Source organism: Ictidomys tridecemlineatus, chromosome 9 (genome assembly GCF_052094955.1).
Source record: "Ictidomys tridecemlineatus isolate mIctTri1 chromosome 9, mIctTri1.hap1, whole genome shotgun sequence".
Taxonomy (NCBI): Eukaryota; Metazoa; Chordata; class Mammalia; order Rodentia; family Sciuridae; genus Ictidomys; species Ictidomys tridecemlineatus.
The window spans coordinates 112450486-112471089 of NC_135485.1; the positions used below are offsets into that span (position 1 = coordinate 112450486).

Consider the following 20604-nt stretch of genomic DNA (forward strand, 5'->3'; position numbering starts at 1 on the left):
TTGGTCTTATTATGTAGAGCCATAGTCATGTACCATATACATTAAATAAACTTCCTAAGCCATTTCCCATGTCTTTTTCATGCTCAAAAACATCACGTGTCCCCATTTTCACTTAGGATCATAGCTTAAGTACAATTAAAACTTTAACAAATATCTGTTTACTTTGTTCTTATTTAATGCAAAACTACTCAGTGCAAAGCACAGGACTGAATGCTGGGGAGGCTCAGAAAACAGATGAAATATGTCCCTGTTCCTAGGGGAGCTTACAGTTTACACCAAACAAAATCAGTACAGGAATCTCTAAAGGGACAAAAGGGAAAGGGGACTCTATGTCAGCCAGACCTTATGCCCAGTTCTTCTGTACAGATTATCTCATTTACTTTTCATGGTGACCTTGTGAAGTAAGTGGTTTAATCCCACTTTGTAAGTGAGGAAACCTAAGGGGTAAATTGTTAACCTGGCATAACAGGAAATGATAAAGCTGGATTTTGGACTCAAAAAATACTGATTAGAGGCCAAGTATGGAAATAACCTAGATCTTGGAGTTTTACATAGGACCATCAATGCCATGATCATTTTTGCAATTATCATTCAGTAACTGTGCATTTTAGTGATTTAGCATAAGGGAAGTACTTGAACTCAGTTCTTTTGACTCTGGTTCAGAGTGTTTTCACTATGCCTAGTCTCTTCTGTAGACCTGTAAGAAAGGTCTATTCCAAACTTCTGAGCAACAGGGTAATCATAATAGGAAGTTAAAAATGTTGTAGATCTTGTTTGCTTATTTTTGATTTATTTGCATTATCTCTTTATATACATAAATTTACATAATAAAAATTACTAATTTGTACCCACCCAAATCTGTATTGTTTTGAGTACCTGATTTCATAGATAACACTAAATTAGAATTCATTTGCTCATTTCTTCTAGTCAAATCCATCGTTGGATAGTGAGTTGTGTGTCTTAGATAGGTTCTAAGTTTGAAGGTTAAAACTTATTAAGTGATATTTAGGAAAAGCAAAGATAAAAATATCATGATAGAATGTTATTGGCCTACATGACTCATATGGGCACTTTCTAGTAGTGGAAAGCAATTAGACTAACTAGAAGTATAAAGCATTCAGTAATAAAATGAGAATTCAAAGTTATTGCTTAGGTTGGAGTACTTTATGGCTCCAATTTTTAGATTATAGTTAAATATTTACAATTCAGACTGCTGTTGATTTTTTCTACCGACGTTTTGTTTTATAGAGTGATTACAGACCAACACTAGAAAGTCATGTCTGCTGCTCAGATATCATTTTAATAGATTAAATGTATTTACCATGTGTTACATTTCTTCTTTCTGTCTGGTGCACTGACACATGCCTATAATCCCAGTGATTCAGGAGGCCAAGGCAGTAGATCGCAAGTTTGAAGCCATCCTCTGCAACTTAGCATGGCCCTGTCACAAGATTAAAAATAAAAAGGGCTGGCAAGATAGCTCAGGAGTGGTGTACCCTTACATTCATTCCCTAGTGTTGGAATTTTTTTTTCTTCTTTCCTATTTGACAGTAACAGATTAAATTACTTTTGCCTATGAAAACACCAGTAATGCTTCATACCCTTCAACTGACATCTCAGAAGTTGCCGACTTTAAATACTTAAACTCTGTGTATTTGGCAAAGAGAAAATTCTCAGTAAAAAGGTAAGCAAATATTTACAGATTTTCCAAGATTACATTTATTTGCTGTCGAACTCCATATCTGATACTTTCTTCACTTGATCTCTTTGGGATGGAAGTTATACTTTGGTCAAAACCACCTAGAGCTAGCTGCACATTCCTCCAGTGACTGAGGAGAATAGGATACAAGTTCCCAGCTTCTCTATTCCTTGACTGGAATAATTCTGGAATGTGTTTTACAGTTCCCCGAGCTTTTCCCCAAGTGTTAAGCTTTTGAACTCTGTAGGAGCTTAATAATGACACACCCCTCGTTGACTCCCTTCTTTCCTCTATTATCACCCCCATTCCTCTCACGCACCACCTAACTAACTGCTGATGCTCAATCTTGCGGCAAGGTCTGATTATGGTTGGATTGGTGCAGGTCCAACTAAGACATCTCAAATTCTCCTCGTATGAAATCCTCCCATCTTCCAGGCATGGTTTCTCTCCATCTCTTCTGTGTACCATGTGCTTTCTTTTCCTTCTGTTCAAACAAGTCTCACATTCTGCCTTGGGAGTTCTTTCCTACTCTTTTTTGCATTGTAAGTCCTTCAGGGGAAAAGACAATATCTCATATTTACTTTTACTGGCTTTACCCTAAATGATGTGGACCAGTTCATACATTCTTCTGTTTTTCCAAAACAGTTATTTTTAGTTCTTTATATGTTTATTAAATTGTACCCTGTTTATCTAAATGAAAAATAAACTCAAAGTCTCTTCATGAAATGTACAGTAACTATGCTGGGCATTAATAATTACTCACATTTCTAACACACAATAAAAGTTTGTTTTGTAGACTTCCACCTGCCTATTTTGCCAGATTAATCATATCTGCACATTCCCTTTTGCTATCATTTGAATAAACTCACATTGAAATACAATTACCATTATGACAGTGTTAAAAGGAGGGACCTGTGAGAGGTGAATGTCATGAGATCTCTGCCTTCACGACAGGCACGTTTACCCTTTCATTTTTATCTCTGGAGTATGTTGTGCAAGGAGTGGGTTCCTGATAAAAGGATGACGTTCAGCCTGACTTCCTGTCTGTGTGCCACTTGTGCTCACTTGCCCTCCTGTCGTGCTACTACGCAGGATGAAAGCCTTCACCACATTTTGGCCATGCTTTTGAACTTCGGAGCCTCCAAAACCATGATACAAATAAACTTCCGTTGTTTATAAATTACCCAGTCTGTAATATTTTGTGATAGCAGCGGAAAATGGACTGAGACACTTTTTATGACGTGCTGGTTATCGTCCACAGTAACTCTGAATACTTGTGACTGACAGGCTCCTCCTGCTCCTTCCCAGTTTTCCTTTATGCTGACCAAGAGTCACTTGTATTTGTATTCAAACTTGTTTATTCCAGTTACTATTTTTAATGATACTTAAATAATTTAAACAAATGCAGCATGAATGCAACAATATAGCCATTTCTAGGAAAATGTTGTTACAGTAATTCATACAACTTTCCATAACAGACTCTGAAATCTTGGTGGCATCACAAAGTCAGAGTTATTTCTCACCCACACTACAATTCAGGGGGGTTGAGCAGCCTACTCCATCTCATACCAGCCACCCTCCAAGGATGCCTTACCACAGAAAGAGGAAGATGAGAAAATATGGAATATTTCAATGGCCAGTCTTTGAAATGGCTTATTAACACTTTTTTTCACTGAGCAGATTCAGTCATTCTGCTGCAGAGCAGAGGCCAGCCACAGAGCTGAGGCGGCTGCAGAGGTCCTCTGTGACCAGTTCTTGTGATCATGCCCAAAAGATATCAGACCTGTAGCTCAGAGGAGCAGGCATGAGCTTATTAGGAGGGATGGGAAAAAGGGACATTCCTGAAGGAGAGAGTGGGTCCTCTCAGAAAGGAGAGGGATGCTGTACCCCTCCTGCCTTTCAGGGTTTTTAAAATTTTTTAATTTGTTCTAATTAGTTATACATGACAGTACAATATATTTTGACACATCATACATGAATGGAGTATAACTTCTCATTCTTCTGGTTGTACAGGATGTAAAGTTATTACACAGGTCATGTAATAATACATGCACGTATGGTAATAATGTCTGATTAATTCTACTATTATTCCTGCTCCCATACCCCCACGCATCCTTTCACTCCCCTCTGTCTAGTTCAAAGTACCTCTATCCTCTCATCCCCTTATTGTGAATTAGCATCCACATATCAGAGAAACCATTGGCCTTTGGTTCTTTAGGATTGGCTTATTTCACTTAGCATAATATTCTCCAGTTTCATCCATTTACCAGCAAATACCATGATTTCTTTCTTCTTTAAGGCTGAGTAATATTCGATCGTGTATGTATACCACAATTTCTTTATCCATTCATCTGTTGAAGGGTACCTAGGTTGGTTCCATAGTGTGGCTATTGTGAATTGAGCTGCTATAAACATTGATGTCCGCCCTCCAGTTTTATTGGGGGTACCAGAGAAGTTTTCAAAGAATCCTACCAGGCCTACCTCTTGACATATGACTGACAGCAGGCATGCATCAGACTTTTAAGTCCCTGCTGCAGATGGTCAAAATCCAAGGCAACTCTGGATCACTTTTGGCCCATGCTGACCATGTCTAACTGGAACTTGTTCTCACAAATTATATGGTAGGGAGAATTATCCTTATCTCCCTGAGTTCTGGGATCTGGTCTGTCAAAAAGTGCCTCCCTTCAGGGTGACCTGTGTTCTTCTTATCAACATTCAGGTCTGCATTTCTCCTGCAGATGACAAGCTGAGGGATGTAGCTTATCCTATTGATTTGAGCCAGGCAAGGCTGACAGTAAATTGCTTTGCAAAGGAGAGCATATGGGGTTCAACACAGTGGGCCTAGTTTATATATTTATCTTCTTAACTTCACATTCTCCCTGCTCATATCTGTTTGTCACCTATCAATTCACTGCCAAACCAACTGGAAGGGAGACCAAATCTCTTGGCACCCTAGAGTGAGAACATAAAGAAATGGTATGATGCACACAAGGTGTTTCCTCTGTTGCAAAAGCTTAATCAAATACTTTGGTAGACTCAATAATGAATAAAGGCTTTATCTTTTAACGTCATATAAGTGATGCATTATGGTTGTGGTTTATACAAGAAAGGTGTGGAATTCCAAACTAGGGGTTCTTCCCAAACAAATGATCACATCAAAAGACTAGGGTGTAAATGGACATTTAATAGTTTTAAAGTAAAATGTGGTTAAGTTTTGTGAGTATTATTTATGATTTACTTTAGTAAGCTGCTTTAGTTTACTTTTGGGGTTGCCTACCTGCAATATTTCCTGATCTTATTAAATCTAAAGGATTCTTGTAGAGAAAGTTCTGTGTTTAGGTTAGAGTAGAGCTCTAGAGATAGCTTGGCTTCAAATGCCAGCACCACCACTTATTAAGTGTATGATTTTGGAAAAAGGGCTTACATTTTCTGTACCTCAGTTTCCTTATATATGAAATGAAGATAGTAAAAGCATGTAATTCATAGGTTACTGTGAGGACTAAGTGAGTAAATGTGTAGTGAGCATGTAGAAGAATACCGTGCACATTTTAACTACTATATAAGTGAGAGCCAATGTTTTTAATTTTTTAAATGATCATCATCATTACTCTAGAATTCAAATTCACAATTTTCTATTGAGTATCCATACTATAAAAGACACTATGATAAATACTTGTATAAATTATTTTGGTTTTAAAGCAACAACAACAACAACAACAAAATACCCTCTGGCTAAAATCAGACTGAGGAAAAGAAAGCATAGGAAAAAAAATAAAGGAATTTTGCAGAAGGACATGGGGTAGTTCAGGGAATAGAAGGAAAAGCTGACCAACTAGACATCTCAAAGGATGTCCCAGGGTTCTGGCCACCAGGTTATAAGAGCAAAAGTCACTTTAAGGAACTGCCACTGGATAAGTTGGCTTCAGCTAGTCTTAGTTTGCAAGTGTTCACATTTCTGATTGAAATTATAGTGAATGAGAATCCAATGGATACTTGGAAGTTCTTGGGAGACATGACCAACTGTTGATCAGAGATATATTTTGATTAAACACTATATCCCAGAGTGGTTTGCTAAAACTAAATATTCCTTCAAAGAAAGGAGAATGGATGCTATGCACGCAAAAGTATTAGTTGTCCACCTTGATACTGTAAAGAGACAGAACAGGCTGAAGAGTTCGTTAAGCATCTAAGCCCTAGCATGGGTTATGGGACAAGTATATAAGTAAGTAGCACAGGCAACAAGTGTTCTGTGTTGAACACATGGATTAAAGGACTAAAAATTTATTAAACCATGACTGGGACTTGACATAAATGCTATATGATGTGTGGTAGGGGATAGAAAGGATCTGGATTAGAGACACTACTTTACAGAGAGAAATGAAGGCAGGCCCCTCGAAGGTAGTCATTGAGTAGAGAGCTAAATGACATGATGGAGCATGTCTGGAATGAGGGCATCCAAGCAGAGAGAAAAGCAAATGGAAAGACCCGGTCTCAGGGACTCACTTGTGGGCTTATGACATTAGGTCATTACTCAGCCCTGTGCAGATGAAGGAGACGTACAGTTACCCCAGGTCAAGACCAGGAAGCCAAGAATGCAGAGTGTACTTGATTATCAAAGAAGAGCTCAGACATTAGCAATAGAGATAAAATCACAGAGCAACACAAGAACACCTCAATTATTCTTAATCAGTAAGTAATCTGACAGAACTAAAAGAAGTGGGTAAGGGAGTAACATAGGGAAGTCTTTTTTTTTTCTTTTTCCATATTTTTATTGTTGCACTATAATTATACCCAATGGTGGGATCTGTTGTTACATATTTTGTACATGTACATGCACATGATATAATAATATGATTTGACAGGTATTGTTTCCCAGGGTTTCCCTTTCCCTCCTTCTGGTCTCTTTCCTCCATACAACTAATTTCCCTCTGATTTTCATGAGCTCTCTAGCCATCTTCTTTTTCTTTTTTCTCCCTAGCTTGGAGGGAAGTCTTTTCTGCTGAGGGTGTTAGATGCAGCCTCTCTGAGGAGGTGATACAGGAGCTAAAGGAAGAGAAAATTGTATTGGATGATAATACCAAGAATGACTCTCATGCTTAATAATGCTTGACAATAAATCTCTGATATAGCTTAATCCCCATCTTACATTCCATCCTCATTTCCTTTTTCTTTAAGTGGAATTGACTGGTTGCCAGTTGATGTAGAAAATTTCCAATACACTTAAAGACAATTGAGGTTATGCCTGTGGGATATTAGAGTAGCCGTTTATAAAGTAAATGTATTAGGTTCAAAATTATATCTTCTTAACCCTTCCATTTTAACTTTCCTGGTACAACCCAGAGAATTACAGACTTCTTCCCAGAAGTATACATAGTAAAAATGTAAAAGGTGCTCTTTTGATTTAATATGTTCCCTTCATCTGTATAAAGAAACATTGTATTTCTTTTCAAATTTAAGGTAGCAATTATTTTTTCACTCAATCAAATTGAGATTCATTATGTACATGTAAATGAATTGCAGAAGAGACTCTTGGAGATTATAAAGAATGGTATATGATCTGTCAGTCACATTTATTTGACCCTGGCTGTGTGCAAAGTAGTGCTGTCTTAGTCTGTGGGGTAATTTATAAAGACATTTACTTCTTTCCATTGTGAAGGCTGGAAGGGTAATATCAAGAAGGGGGCATCCGGTGAGCACCTTTGTGCTGCATCATCTCATGATAGGAGGCAGAAAGAGGAGAGGGGAGGGGCTGAATGCATCCTTTTACCAGGAACACATTCCTGAGATAACAGCACTAATCCATTCACTAGGTCCCTCCTGACAGGACCACATCTAAAGGGCCTACCTGTCAGCATTATTGCCTCAGGATTTAAGATTCTAGCACATGAATTTTGAGGGACATATTCTGGGATACATTGATTAGAGCTCTCTGTCCTCATGGAACTGAAAGTCTATTGGGAGTGATAGACAATAAGCAAATACATTAAAAATGAATAAAATTAGATTCAAATTGAAAGCAGGACTACAATTCAAATGCAGCAGCTAAGAGAAGAACATGTGCACAGGGAGCCACTGTGCAGAGGTGACACTCTGAGGAGGTGACAGGAGATGAAAGATGAGAATGCACCAGCAGTGCTGAAGAATCACTGGGAAGGTATTCCAGGGAAAGGGTATAAGAAGGATGAATGCCCGAAGGCAGAGGAGGACTTGGAGTTTTTGAAGAACAGAAAAGAAGGCCATTGTGGCTAAGGCCTCATGCAGGAGAGGGTCAGATAACATGAAGATAGAGAAATAGACTCTGTAGGTCATGGTAAGGGTTTGGATATTATTCTTTGTGTGCTAAGACATTGGAATGTTTAGGGCAGACAAGTGACACCATCTTGTGTGCATGTACAAAGCTTAGAGAAGGTAAGATGTTTGAAGTAATTTAGGTGAACAGTAATGGTTATGATTGGGGTGATAGAAATGGATGGATTAAATTTATTTTGGAGGTAATGCTCACTGGGCTTGATGGTGTGTTGAATGTAGGAGGTGTAGGAAGGGAGGCATTGAGATAGATTCCTAAAGTATCAGCTATTGTTGAAGAATGAAGATGAAGCTGGAGAGTGAGTGAAGCAAAGTTTGCATGAGAGCTAGTGGTCCCACTACTACGAGATTAAGGAAGTGTTGTTTCATAAACAATGAAAGAAACTAACCATGGGATAGGTTTCCACAGTGTGCTGTGGTTAATGATCTAGAGGACAGGAAGTGAAAGGGAATCATTGAAAGAGCAAAACCCATGGAAAGGTAAAAGGAAAAGCAATCCAGGGAACATTTGGAGGGAATTTCTCTCTTATAGATTCAGACTCTTGTGACAGGAGAGAAAGCAGATAGGATGGCATGATTGCAGGTAGGTTTGTAGATTTGTTGGTAGGACAATGATAGTTTCTACTGTCATGCTTTTATTTTCCCAAAGAAGTATGAAGTGAGAATGAAAGGAGACGGATTTCAGAAAAGACAAGGGGCAGGATATGAAATACTATCTGGGAGATGAGAAAGTCAAGTAGAGCGGAATTGCTGGGCATGAGAAAGGACTCATTCAAGGTATGGTCATCAATTGAATATGAAGCCAGTCAATCCTGTAATATTTTTCCCCAGCTACTTTCAGGTGCTCCATTCCTCACACAGAGAAGGTGTATCTCTGGATTCAGCAAGGATTGTACTTCCTTGAGAGGAAGGCAAGGATTAAGAGACTGGAGGAAGGGAATGAATGGTGTTAAAAGGGAAAGCATGACCCTTAAATGTAAGCAGCTTAAGAGGCGAATTAAAAGCAGGAAGGAGGCTGGGGTTGTAGCTCAGTGGTAGAGTGCTTGCCCAGCATGTGTGAGGCACTGGTTTCAATCCTCAGCACCACATGAAAATAAATAAAATAGGGCTAGGGTTGTGGCTTGTAAGTAGAGCGCTCACCTAGCATGCGTGAGGCACTGGGTTTGATCCCCAGCAACACATAAATAAAATAATGACATTGTGTTCACCTGTAACTAAAAAATAAAAATAAATAAGTAAGTAAATAAATAAATAAAGGCATTATGTCCAACTACAGCTATATATATATTTATATATTTACATATATATATATATATATATATATGTGTGTGTGTGTGTGTGTATGCAGAAGGGATGCAGAGGGGGTTGTGGAAAATTAGAAAAGGGACTTTATTCATCCATTCAGTTTACTCATTAGTCAACAGTGATGCTCCTACTATATGCTAAACCTAGGCTCTGTGGGTATGTTCATGGAACAGACTGATCAAGTCTTCTCACAGATTAACATAAATTGTACAGTAAAGAATTAAAACCAGTAAGTGTAATTTGCCGTTATGTTTTTATAAGAGATAAGGGGGGGAAGGGTAGAGGATAGAAAGCAATGAGTGGGAAGGAGAGCAGTGGGGATTAACAGTCCTGGGAAGTGAGTCTCTGGTGGAATCAGGGGAGCCTGGACAGACCTGCAGCAAGCCTGGGAAGAGCTGTGGGGTAGCATGCCAGGCTGAGGAACAGGGAGTGCTTTTCTGTTTTACAATGTCATGAATCCTTGCATAGTGAGGCCAGCAAAGTCATGATAAACAAGGTATTTTTCCTTCCCTATTGTATTTTTAAGTGGTGTTTTTATGATACTGTGACACAGTTGGTTTAAGCAAGTGGTTGTTACACACAAGTCATTAGGGTGAGTAATCCGTTCAGTCGAAAGTCTCATGTAAGTAGGCCATTTGTTTAAGATCAATGTAAATACACCCTATATGAGAGATTTGCCTCCAATTTGTCAATCCATTCTCCAGTTCCCAGCACTGGAATGCTGCCCATAACAGGATTCAGTTAATATTTATTGAATGAATTTTTGTGCTCACATACAGTTTAACACTTAGAAACACAAAACATCCCCCTTCAAACCTTTTCAAAGAAGTCCTTTTAAGGTAAAAGTTTGAACACAAACCCGAAGGTCTCTTCTTTTTTCCCGGGAGTGTGGGGACTCGCCCTAAATGGCTTTGTAAAAAACTTTGATATAATTCACAAATCATAAAATTCACCCTTTTAAAGAGTGCATTTTGCTGGGTTTTAGTATATTCATGAAGTTGTGCGACCATCACATTACCTAATTCCAGAACATTTTTATCACCCCAAAAAGAAACTTCATAAGGACCAGACCCATTTGCCTATTGTAGACATGGCAATATGTGTCCTTCTACATTTGACTTCTTTTACTTAGCAAAATATTTTCAAGGTTAATCTGTGTTTTAGCATGTATCAGTACTTCATTCCTTTTTATAACAATGATATTCAATTGTGTGGCTATGCCATATTTTGTTTATCCATTCATCAGTTGACGGATATTTTAATTATTGCTACTTTTAGACTATTATAAATAATGCTACTCTGAGCATTCATGTCCTAGTTTTTGTGTGAACTTAAGTTTCCAGTTGTCTTAGACAAATACCTGCATGTACAAATGTACACGCATATATTTTTAAAGGTACACTTTCTTAAACATTTTAAAATACTTCGCACTATGATATATTTTTTAATGCATTAAATTGGTACCTGTTATTTACTTAAGCTATTATTTAACAGTTTTCCAAAAATATGAGTAAGCAACTCTGACCTTCGGGGAAGACATCCCCTGTGTCCTATGGCTCTGAAGCTCCATGGTTGGCTACTTACAGCATGGATAGGGCCCAGTATTTAGTGGCATTCTGCGGGTGATTGTGAGTGCAATTCTGAACAGGTAATGGCTTGACTTTTATCAAGAAACATTGCTTCTTCCTGGAACAATTATAAAATCTTGAAATTTGGAACTAGACAGGATTCTGGGAGTCCATCTAAACCAATCCCCTTTCCCCTAGCCTCCCCCTTTTTTTAAATAGATCTTTGAGCTAAGGGAAGCCCAAGGGCTTAAAATGGTGGTCTACGTTCCTATAGCTGGCAAGAGGCCAGATCATGACTCCCAATTTAGTGCTCTATCTCTCAGACTTCACTTTGCCTTTGTTGTGTGAATTTCAAAATCATAAAATAAAAAATAAACTAGTGAGTGATGTTTTCAGATAAAAGCTTAGAGAAAATGCCGTCAGAGTCTTTTAGGAAGTTAGCCTTCTGTTCATTATTTCACAGGGACAGAGAAGGAAAACAGGATTAATACTGTTGTTTGTAGCGTGTGTCTAAGGAAGAAAGAATTAGAGACATTTGTAAACACTGAGACTGTCCTAAACAAAGGCTAGCCGCTCCTACTAAATTCCTTAATAGTCATCCTTGTTTCTTCTCTTTACATTGGAACATTTACATATCAGTAGTTTAAAAGAGGGGGCACAAGGATTAGGCATAATTGTTTTATCCAAAATTACGCAACAGATTATGCAGTTAAACACTTGGCTCTCTGAAATGTCATGCTGGATATCATTTATCCTTCTCCCAGTGAGTCAGAAGTGGGAATGGGTTCATTCACTATTTCCAGTAAGCGACTTACCACCAGCAGGTGTTGTCACTGGTGGGAAATGGTAGGACCAGAATGTACGTTTATTTGGAGATCTCAGAAATGTCCCAAGGGCCCTGACATAGAGGCCACAGGCAGCTGAGAGTGCTGCCAGCACCCCTGGCTGAGAAGAGGCTCCTGATCCCCCGCGTCTGGGAATGTTCCCTAGCATAAACCCGAGAACAGGTGCCGTGCGCAGCCCTGTGGTCCAGGCTCATCCCCCCTTATGGGATCATGGGAATATCACTTCAAGATCTAAGCCCTCATCTCTAAAATTAGGGGGTAGACCAATTGACTTTGGAAAAAAAAATTCTTTTGGCTTTAAAATGCTATAGCTGCACCATTTAGTGGTTTCAAATGTTAAGTATAACAGAGATGAAAAGCAGTATACAAAGGTGATAAGGACTCAGTCCTTAAAGTTATACAGAACCATCTTTTAGTCCTCTGTGACAATAAGCAAGTTTAATTATCTCTGTAGCCTTCATATGTTATCCTTAAAAGGGGGATGATGGCCGTAGGGCTTACCTTGCAGGACTAGTGGACAGGGGAGGATGGCATCATGAATGCCAAGATTTTAGCACAGTGCCTGATACCTCAGATGATTCAATGTTCATTAGTAGCAAGTAGGATTGCTGTTTTCTTTATTTTTAAAAATTTTTTAGTTACAAGTGGACACAATATCTTTATTTTATTTTTATGTGGTGTTGAGGATTGAACCCTGTGCCTCACGCATGTTAGGCAAGCGCTCTACCACTGAGCCACAACCCCAGCCCAGGACTGTTGCTGGGGATATTTTATACTTTCTCCATATTATTCCCTTTAGAAATAAGTGATGATAATGCCAGCAAATTTTAGTAACATTGTTAACTATGTAGACTAAAATTTTATTTAAACTTATAATTATTAACCTAAAAACTTCTGTGATTTACATGATTGGATTTTAGGCATGGGAGAAGACATGAAATACAGGGGTGAAGGTTATGGAGCAAGTGAAAGAAATCTCACTTTCTCCTTAGCTTGACTGTCTGTAATATTCCTTGTATTTTTTAATATTAATTTTTTAGTTTTTGGCGGACACAACATCTTTGTTTGTATGTGGTGCTGAGGATTGAACCCGGGCCACATGCATGCTAGGCGAACACACTACCGCTTGAGCCACACCCCCAGCCCCCTCTTTGTATTTTTCTGTCCCTTAATTTGAAGACAGAATAAAATCATCAATGGGAAACTTCTCAAGTTAATGGTGATTCAAAAGTGAGACTCTACATTATTAGAAAACCAAAACAAACAAGATTATTATAATTTGTTTATCACAGTAATAAAGTATAAATATCTCCAACTCCATCTAAGTTACCTCCTTACAATTTCTGCCATTAGTTTTGTAAATATTATTTTGCTTTGAACCAAGGACTTAGAAGTGTAAACATTTTGGAAATAGAAACTCAGACATTTTTCCTCAGTTAGGGCATTAGTATGATTCCCTATCACTATTCAGTAGTCGTTTGTTAAATTATCTGAAGTTATTTCTTTAAGATAAAGACTATAAAGGATCAGAACATGAGCAATTCTATTGCTTGATATCCTGGAAAATGAGTTCTTCATCTTTCAAAAGAAGGGGTGAGCTGCCTATAGCAGGTGTTTATGTGATAAAGTGACATAGCAGTGCAGATATGATTTTAGTGATCTTCTGAATGTATAGGTCCTGTATGTTCCACACCTTGGTCACCCCCTATCTCACTTCACTGTTCTATGGGACACAGAAGAGAGGAAACATCCTGGCACCTCACTGCAATCTCATGAGCTGCTCAGGTGAACAACTCAATGTAGAAACGCCTCGTCTCTCTTAATTATTGCTTTGGCTTCCTCATAATTTCTGGGTAAGCAGTCTTTATTCTCTGATATTTTTTTATACTTCTTTTATAGGAGGCCAATGGTAAGAACTCTCTACCCATCCTTTTAACAAAAGACCTAGAAAGAGATATGCCAAAACCGTCTCCAAGAGCCAAGGTAAGTAAAGCCTGTACTCCATACATCAGGTGAAACCTTCAGCGTGGGCCTTTATGCTCTCCTATCTCCGTGGTCTGCTGCTCATACTTCTTTTAGCCACTTTGAAGGGTCCCTCCCCCACTTCATGCCACCATGCTTTGGTAGCATGAAGTGGGGGAGGGGAGAGCTGGTGGTGTAAACATACTTTTTATTTAGAGCATTGAATCAAGGTTATATTCATCCAAAAATTATTGGTACCTCCAGTTATTTTACAGACAGTCACATTCTTTAGTGGATGGTTTTCTGTTCAATCAGAATTGTTTCCAGGCTCCAGCAGAGGAAATAGTCAAGGGTGGATATCTTTCTCAGGGCACTTCTGAATGTGACAGAAATCCATCAGAGTCATTTTTCTTCCTTAGATTAAAGTAAAATGCTCAACTGTACATTTTTTTTGTTCTAACATGGAAATAACCTTACTGATTTTTCATTGTTACTAAAGTAACACATGATTAATAGAAAGTATTTACGTGAATAATATAACCAAAAAAGAACTAGCATAGATATGATGGAATAAAGGGCCAAATGTATAAAATTTTGTTTCTCCTATTAAGGAAAACTTAAAATTCACATAATTGTTTTGCCAATGAAAAGGAAAAAAATCCTTTTACCAAAATATATCATGAGAATTTGATCATTTGTCTATTCAGAAAAGTGATTATATTAATCATATAGCTACTTATTTTCTTTATCTTTACTCTTTCCTTTTGAGTAGAACTTCTACTGACTAGACATATATAATATTCCTAACTGACCACTATGATATTTATAAGGTTACCTTTTTCCCCCCAATTCTAAGATAGAATGTACCTCAAACTTTCTTGAGTCTAGGTAAAATTTAAAAGAATGATTTCAGTCGCACATTGCTGCAAAAACAATTGTGGATTTATTTTCAAAGGCAAATCAAGTATTGAGTCATTGCTTAGTGTTTTATTTATTTATGGCATAGCTTATTTTAAAAACAAGCCAAAGCCTGGCACCATGGTGCATACCTATAATCCCAGCAGCTCTGGAATCTAAGAAAGGAGGATCGCGAGTTTAAAGTCAGCCTCAGCAATGTTGAGGCGCTAAGCAACTCAGTGAGACCCTGTCTCTAAATAAAATAAAAATAGGGCCAGAGATGTGGCTCAGTGGTTGAGTGCCCCTGAGTTCAATCCCCAGTACCAAAAATAAATAAAATAAGTAAATAAAGTGAAAATATCATTCCTTATAAATCTTAATATACTTTAACATTTTTTTCTGTAAAATTATTTTAGTTTTCTATCATGCTTTTCTTTACAGAGTAAAAATGTTTATTTTTTCCACTGAAATATTTGTATGTATGAACTTACATATAATTAATTCACACATACAGTAGAAATGTTATTATGTAATGAATAAAAATTCATTGTCAAAATTGTACTCATCACACAAATCCATTAAAATATATATGGCTTGAGGAATAATTTTAGGTAACATTTGCTTCTGAACTCCATTTCCCATAGCATGATTACTTTAAGGTGATGAGACCCTAGATGAATCACTTTCAAAAGAAAGAAATTCTTGAAACTGTTCATAAAAATTGTTTGAAGATATTCTCTTACTTTTATGAAATTGATTCCATCTATAATATTTTAATCACACACAGAATCAATAATTAATGTACACTTACTGTCTTCTTCATCTATCCCACTGTATGATTTATGACCCAACTAATTTAATAGAGAAATTACTACACTGGTTAAGCCTTGATTTGTGACGGTAGCTTCCTTTTGGCCTTACATGAGCTAGTTTAAGTTTACATGAATAGAATAATCTCTGCTTAGTTCAGGGGTGATTATAATCTTTATAATGTCAAATCATGGAAATGGGCTAGAGCATATGAGGCACAAGTAATTATTGAGGCACTAAGACTTTATTAGGTCTTTTTCCCCTAGTGCGTCTTTTTTTTTCCTCCCATTTATTTATTTATTTATCCATTCATTCATTCTAATTTGCTATACATGCAGAAGTCCCCTAATGGATCTTTGAAAGCTAAACCTGAGAAGACCTTCAAAATACAGGTTATGTGCCCCTTCTACATTGACAGTGAGCTATGAGTGTGATATTTGTCCTTGGTATTAATGGTACTCCGTTTGACCTCCGTTGCTCTTTCTCAGACATCTCTAGTTTTAGCTGCATTTGCCTTGAATGGCTAAGTATTTCTGATCCTTGAATGAGCAAGAAATATAAAAATGGCAATCCAGAAGTGGCCTGTGCCCATTCGCTCTAGAGTCTGAGCCATCTGTCTGAGCCATCTGTCCCCCAGCCAGTACAGTCTCTGCTCTTGGGTAATGGAGAGGATTGTATTTCTCTTCTTAGGTAGGAGAGTCACTGCTTGATTTGAGTCCAAGATGAAGGAAGGATACCTCCTGTACTGTGCCATGACACTTCCTGGATGAGTAATGATTCCAAACCCTGCAAGCTAAAGGACATACGTAGACAACTGTTCCATTCCCAATACTATGGAGACCATATATGCAAACAAATAATTGGAATATAAGACAGAAGAGAACATCAAACAGATTTTTAAATGAACAGATATAGAACGTAGAAAGACATAGCTCCAGGAACCTAGTACAATCATGACTAGGAGAGGATTCAAAAGTCCTTTTCTACTGAACACAGGCACTGTGACTTTAAATAAGCCTCACAAACCATACTCATTGCTCACTAATAAATCTGGAAGAGGGTCCGGGAAAATAAGGGAAGAAAAATCATCCTTCTTGTCATTTCCCATGGGGTATGCTTTAGATTTCTCACTGCAGTTGCTGTGTTTTTGACCTCAGCAAAACACTCAAGGTCAAGTCATTGTGTGAGGATACCTATCAGATTAATTCACGACTAGGCTGAAAGTAGATCATAAACACTGATTTTCTTTCTGATTTTTATCAGTAGATTTAAAATACTGATAAAAATTAAAATTATGAGCACGTAATAGTTGGGTTAGTCAATTTAAGATTGGGATTCTTTCCTTCAATGTTTGGAAAAGCATACCCATAAAACTATCTGGATCTGGGGTGAGGTTTATTGGTCTATTTGTTTACAATATTTTGTTTGATTTTATATTTGTTTTGGTAAATTGATTTTTAACTAGTGATCCAATAATTTGGATACTATCTGTAATTAGAAACTGTTTTTCCATTTCCAGTATTTTCCATTGGGACCTTTTCTTTTTTGCTCTTGATTAGGCTTGCCAGAAATTTATCTATTTTATTTGTCTTTTCAAAGAAACAATTCTTACTTCTCTGATTCTTTGTTTCTTTGTTTTGCATTTCCTTGATCTCTGATTGTTATTGTTTCTTTTCTTCTCTATATCTATTATTCATATGGTAGACCTTTTTTTTTTTTCCTTTTATCCCTGTTATGGACCACTGCTTTGGAGGGTTTGACATCTCCAAAAGGGAGTATATGTCATATTTCAAGGATAAGAAATGCACATTATTTTCTATTTAAAGAAATGTTAGCTTTGGGGAGAAGGGGTACTGGAGATTAAACCCAAGGACACTTAATCACCAAGCCACGTTCCCAGCCTGTTTTATTTTTTATTTAAAGACACAGTCTTACTAAGTTGCTTAGGATCTCACTAAGTTATGAGGCAGGCTTTGAACTAATGGTCCTCCTGCCTCAGCCTCCCATGCTAATGGGATGATAGACATGTACCACCACACCTGGTGAAATTTTAGCTTTTTAAAAATGTTTATTTTAGTTAAGTCATTTGTGCATATTTATGAAGCCTAATAAGATAATTTGACACACGTATACAATGTGTAATGATTAAAATAGGATAATAAGCACTTCTAGCACCTCAAACCTTTATCATTTCTAAATGTTGGTATTATTAACCGTTCTCTTCCACACCTTCTTACCCTGTAATTGTAACATGAAGTGTGGAGTCAGGTGGTTTCTTTGTCTCCTATATTTAAAGAATATGATTCACAGACAGCCGAGGGTGAAAGTGAAGTGAAGCCAAGCTCCCGTGGCTGGGAGGGAACCCAAGAGGGTTACCACTGGATGCCTGTTGTCTAGGGTTTAGGTGGGTCTCATAGGTTTAAGGAAGTCCACCCCAGCCCAATCCTGGAGAAGGCACTCAATCAAAGTATTGATCCGGTGTTTTCCTTCTTTGGAGAGGCCACAGACTCCAGGTCACGTCTGCCCTGAATTCCTATGAACTCCAGGTCACGTAGGTCCCTATTTAAAAATAACCATTTTGTAAATTTCTCAGCAAAAACCTGTGGCTATTGTTTGTGCTCCGCTGCCCAGGGGGAATTGCCCAAGGCACATTTCCCTATCTTCCTAGCCTTATCTCATCCACCTGACCTCATAGTGATCAGTCTTCTACTTTCTTTTATGAGATCAAAGTTCAGGCTTCCACAAATGAGTGAGAGCATGCAACATTTTGTCTCTATGTGCCTGGCTTGTTTCACGTCACATGGTGTCCTCCAGTTCCATTCATGTTGCCATAAATGACAGAATAATGTCATTTTGTGGCTGAATAATATTTCATTCTGTATATGTACACCGAATTTTCTTCACCCATGTCATATTGCATCTATTGTGAATAGTACAGCAATAAACGTGCAAGTGCAGATGTGTCTTTAATATAATTATTTCATTTCCTTTGGATGCATACCCAGTAGAAGGACTGTTAGATCAAATAGTCATTCTATTTTGAGTTTTTGAGAATTCTCTGTACTGTTTTCCACAATGGCTGCACTGATTTACATTCCCACCAATAGTAAATGAAAATTCCTCTTTCTCCACATCCTTTGGACTTGTTTTTTGTTTGTTTGTTTGTTTTATCTCTTTGATAATAGCAATTCTAACTGAGGTGAGAAGATATCTCATTATTGTTTTGATTGGTATTTTCCTGATGGATTTGTGATGGTAAGCATTTTTTCATATAGTTGTTGGTCATTTGACTGTCTTTTGAGAAATGTCTAATGAGATTATTTGCCTGTTTTGTAATTAGATTATTTAAATATTTTGCTATTGATTTTTTTCCAGTTCCTTGTATATTCTGGGCATTGATCCCTTATCAGTTGAAAACCTTGTAATTATTTTCTTTCACTCTAAAAATTATCTCTACTGATTGTTTCACTTGCTCTATAGAAGCCTCTTACTTTGACATAATTTAGTTTGTCATTTTTTGCTTTGGTTGCTTCTATGGACATATTTTTTTAAAAAAAATCTTTGCCCAGACCAATGTCCTAAAGCATTTCCCCTGTTTTCTTCTAGTAGTTTTATGGTTTCAGGTATTAATTTAAGACTTTGATCCATTTTGAGTTAATATTTGTATATGGAATCTAGTTGATTTTTCCATTTATGGATACCCAGTTTTTCTAGTACCATTTATTAAAGAGTTTGTTCTTTCTCCAATGTATGTTCTTGGTGACTTTGTTGAAAATTAGTTTATAAAAGTGTGTAGTTCTATTTCTGGGTTCTCTTTTCTGTTCTATTTTCTGTTCCATTTGTCTGTGCACCTGTTTATATGCCACTACCATGCTGTTTTGATTACTGTAGCTTTTTTAAATCAAGTATTGTGATGCTTCTAGCTTTTTTCTTTTTTCTTTTGCTCAATTTTGTGTCAACTACTCTGGACCTTTTGTGGTTCCATACAAATTTTAAGAGGTTTTTGTTTGTTTGTGTTTGGTATGTGTGTGTGTGTATGTGTGAAGAACAGCATTGTTAGTTTGATGGGGATTGTATTTGATCTGTGGATCTGGATATTTTACTAATAGTAATTCTTCCATGAACACAGACTGTCTTTCCATTTTTTGTTTCCTCTTCAATTTCTTTCATCTGTTTTATAATTCTAAAGATATTTTGCTTCCTTGGTTAAATTTATTATTCAAAAAAATTTTTTTTTCTTTTTTTTGTGTGCAGTTATCGTGAATGGAACTGCTTACATGATTTCTTTTTCAACAAGTTCATTATTGGAGTATACCAGTGCACCTGTTTGTGTATGACTTTGTATCCTGCAACTTTATATTTTTAAATTTTCCTTTAACTTCTTCAGTGATCCATGGGTTGTCATTCAAGAGCAACAATACATATGTCCTCTTGCTGAATTTATTCTTTCATTATAACTTAATGATCTTAATTTTGTCTCTTTTTGCAGATTTTGAATCCGACTCTATTTTGATATATGTATAGCTAGCTGTTCCTGTTCACTTTTGTATGAAACATGTTTCTCCACTTTCACTGTATGTGTGTCTTTAGAAGTGAGTTTCTTATATTTAGTATAATTTGGGGCTTTTTAAAAAAAATCCATTTGGCCAGTCCATATTTTTTAATTGTGGAATTTAATTCATTTACATTCAAGATTATTTTTATAGGTAAGAACTTACTCCTGTCATTTTATTACTTGTTTTCTGATTGTTTTGTGTAGTCTTTGTTCCTTTCCACCTCTCTTATTGTTTATATATGTGTTTTCTTTAGTGATAAGGTTTCATTCTTTTCTCTTTTTCATTTGCATGTCTATTTTACTAGTGAGTTTTATTCTTTCACATGGTTTTTGTGATTGTAGTTATCTTCTCACTTCTAATATTCCTAGTAAGGCCAGTCAAGTAGTGATGAAATCTTTAGTTTTTTTCTTGTCTAGAAAAGACTTTATTTCTCTTTCAAGTCTTAATGATAGCTTCACTACATACAATATTCTTAGTTGTTAATTTTTTTACTTCCAGGATTATTAATAATCTCAGGCCTGTGGAAATGAGCACCAATGGTGACGTAGCTTCCAGCAATGACAACAACAATGCTGGGGGTGTTGACCATGGAGGAGCACATCTCAGGCCCCATGAGAACACGCTAATGTTGGCAACTGCAGCCACAGTGCCAGGGG

The 20604-nt window shown here is 37.1% G+C and overlaps 1 protein-coding gene across 7 annotated transcripts in view; it reads left to right on the forward strand.

Moving 5' to 3' along the window:
• Nucleotides 1-20604, forward strand: part of Fam13a (family with sequence similarity 13 member A) — a 328573-nt gene that overhangs the window by 156539 nt on the left and 151430 nt on the right. For all 7 annotated transcript variants that reach the window (XM_040293090.2, XM_078021926.1, XM_078021923.1 and 4 more), the window contains one exon: nt 13623-13706. In XM_040293090.2, the coding sequence (XP_040149024.2) occupies nt 13623-13706 (84 nt within the window). The remainder of the gene's footprint in view (nt 1-13622; nt 13707-20604) is intronic.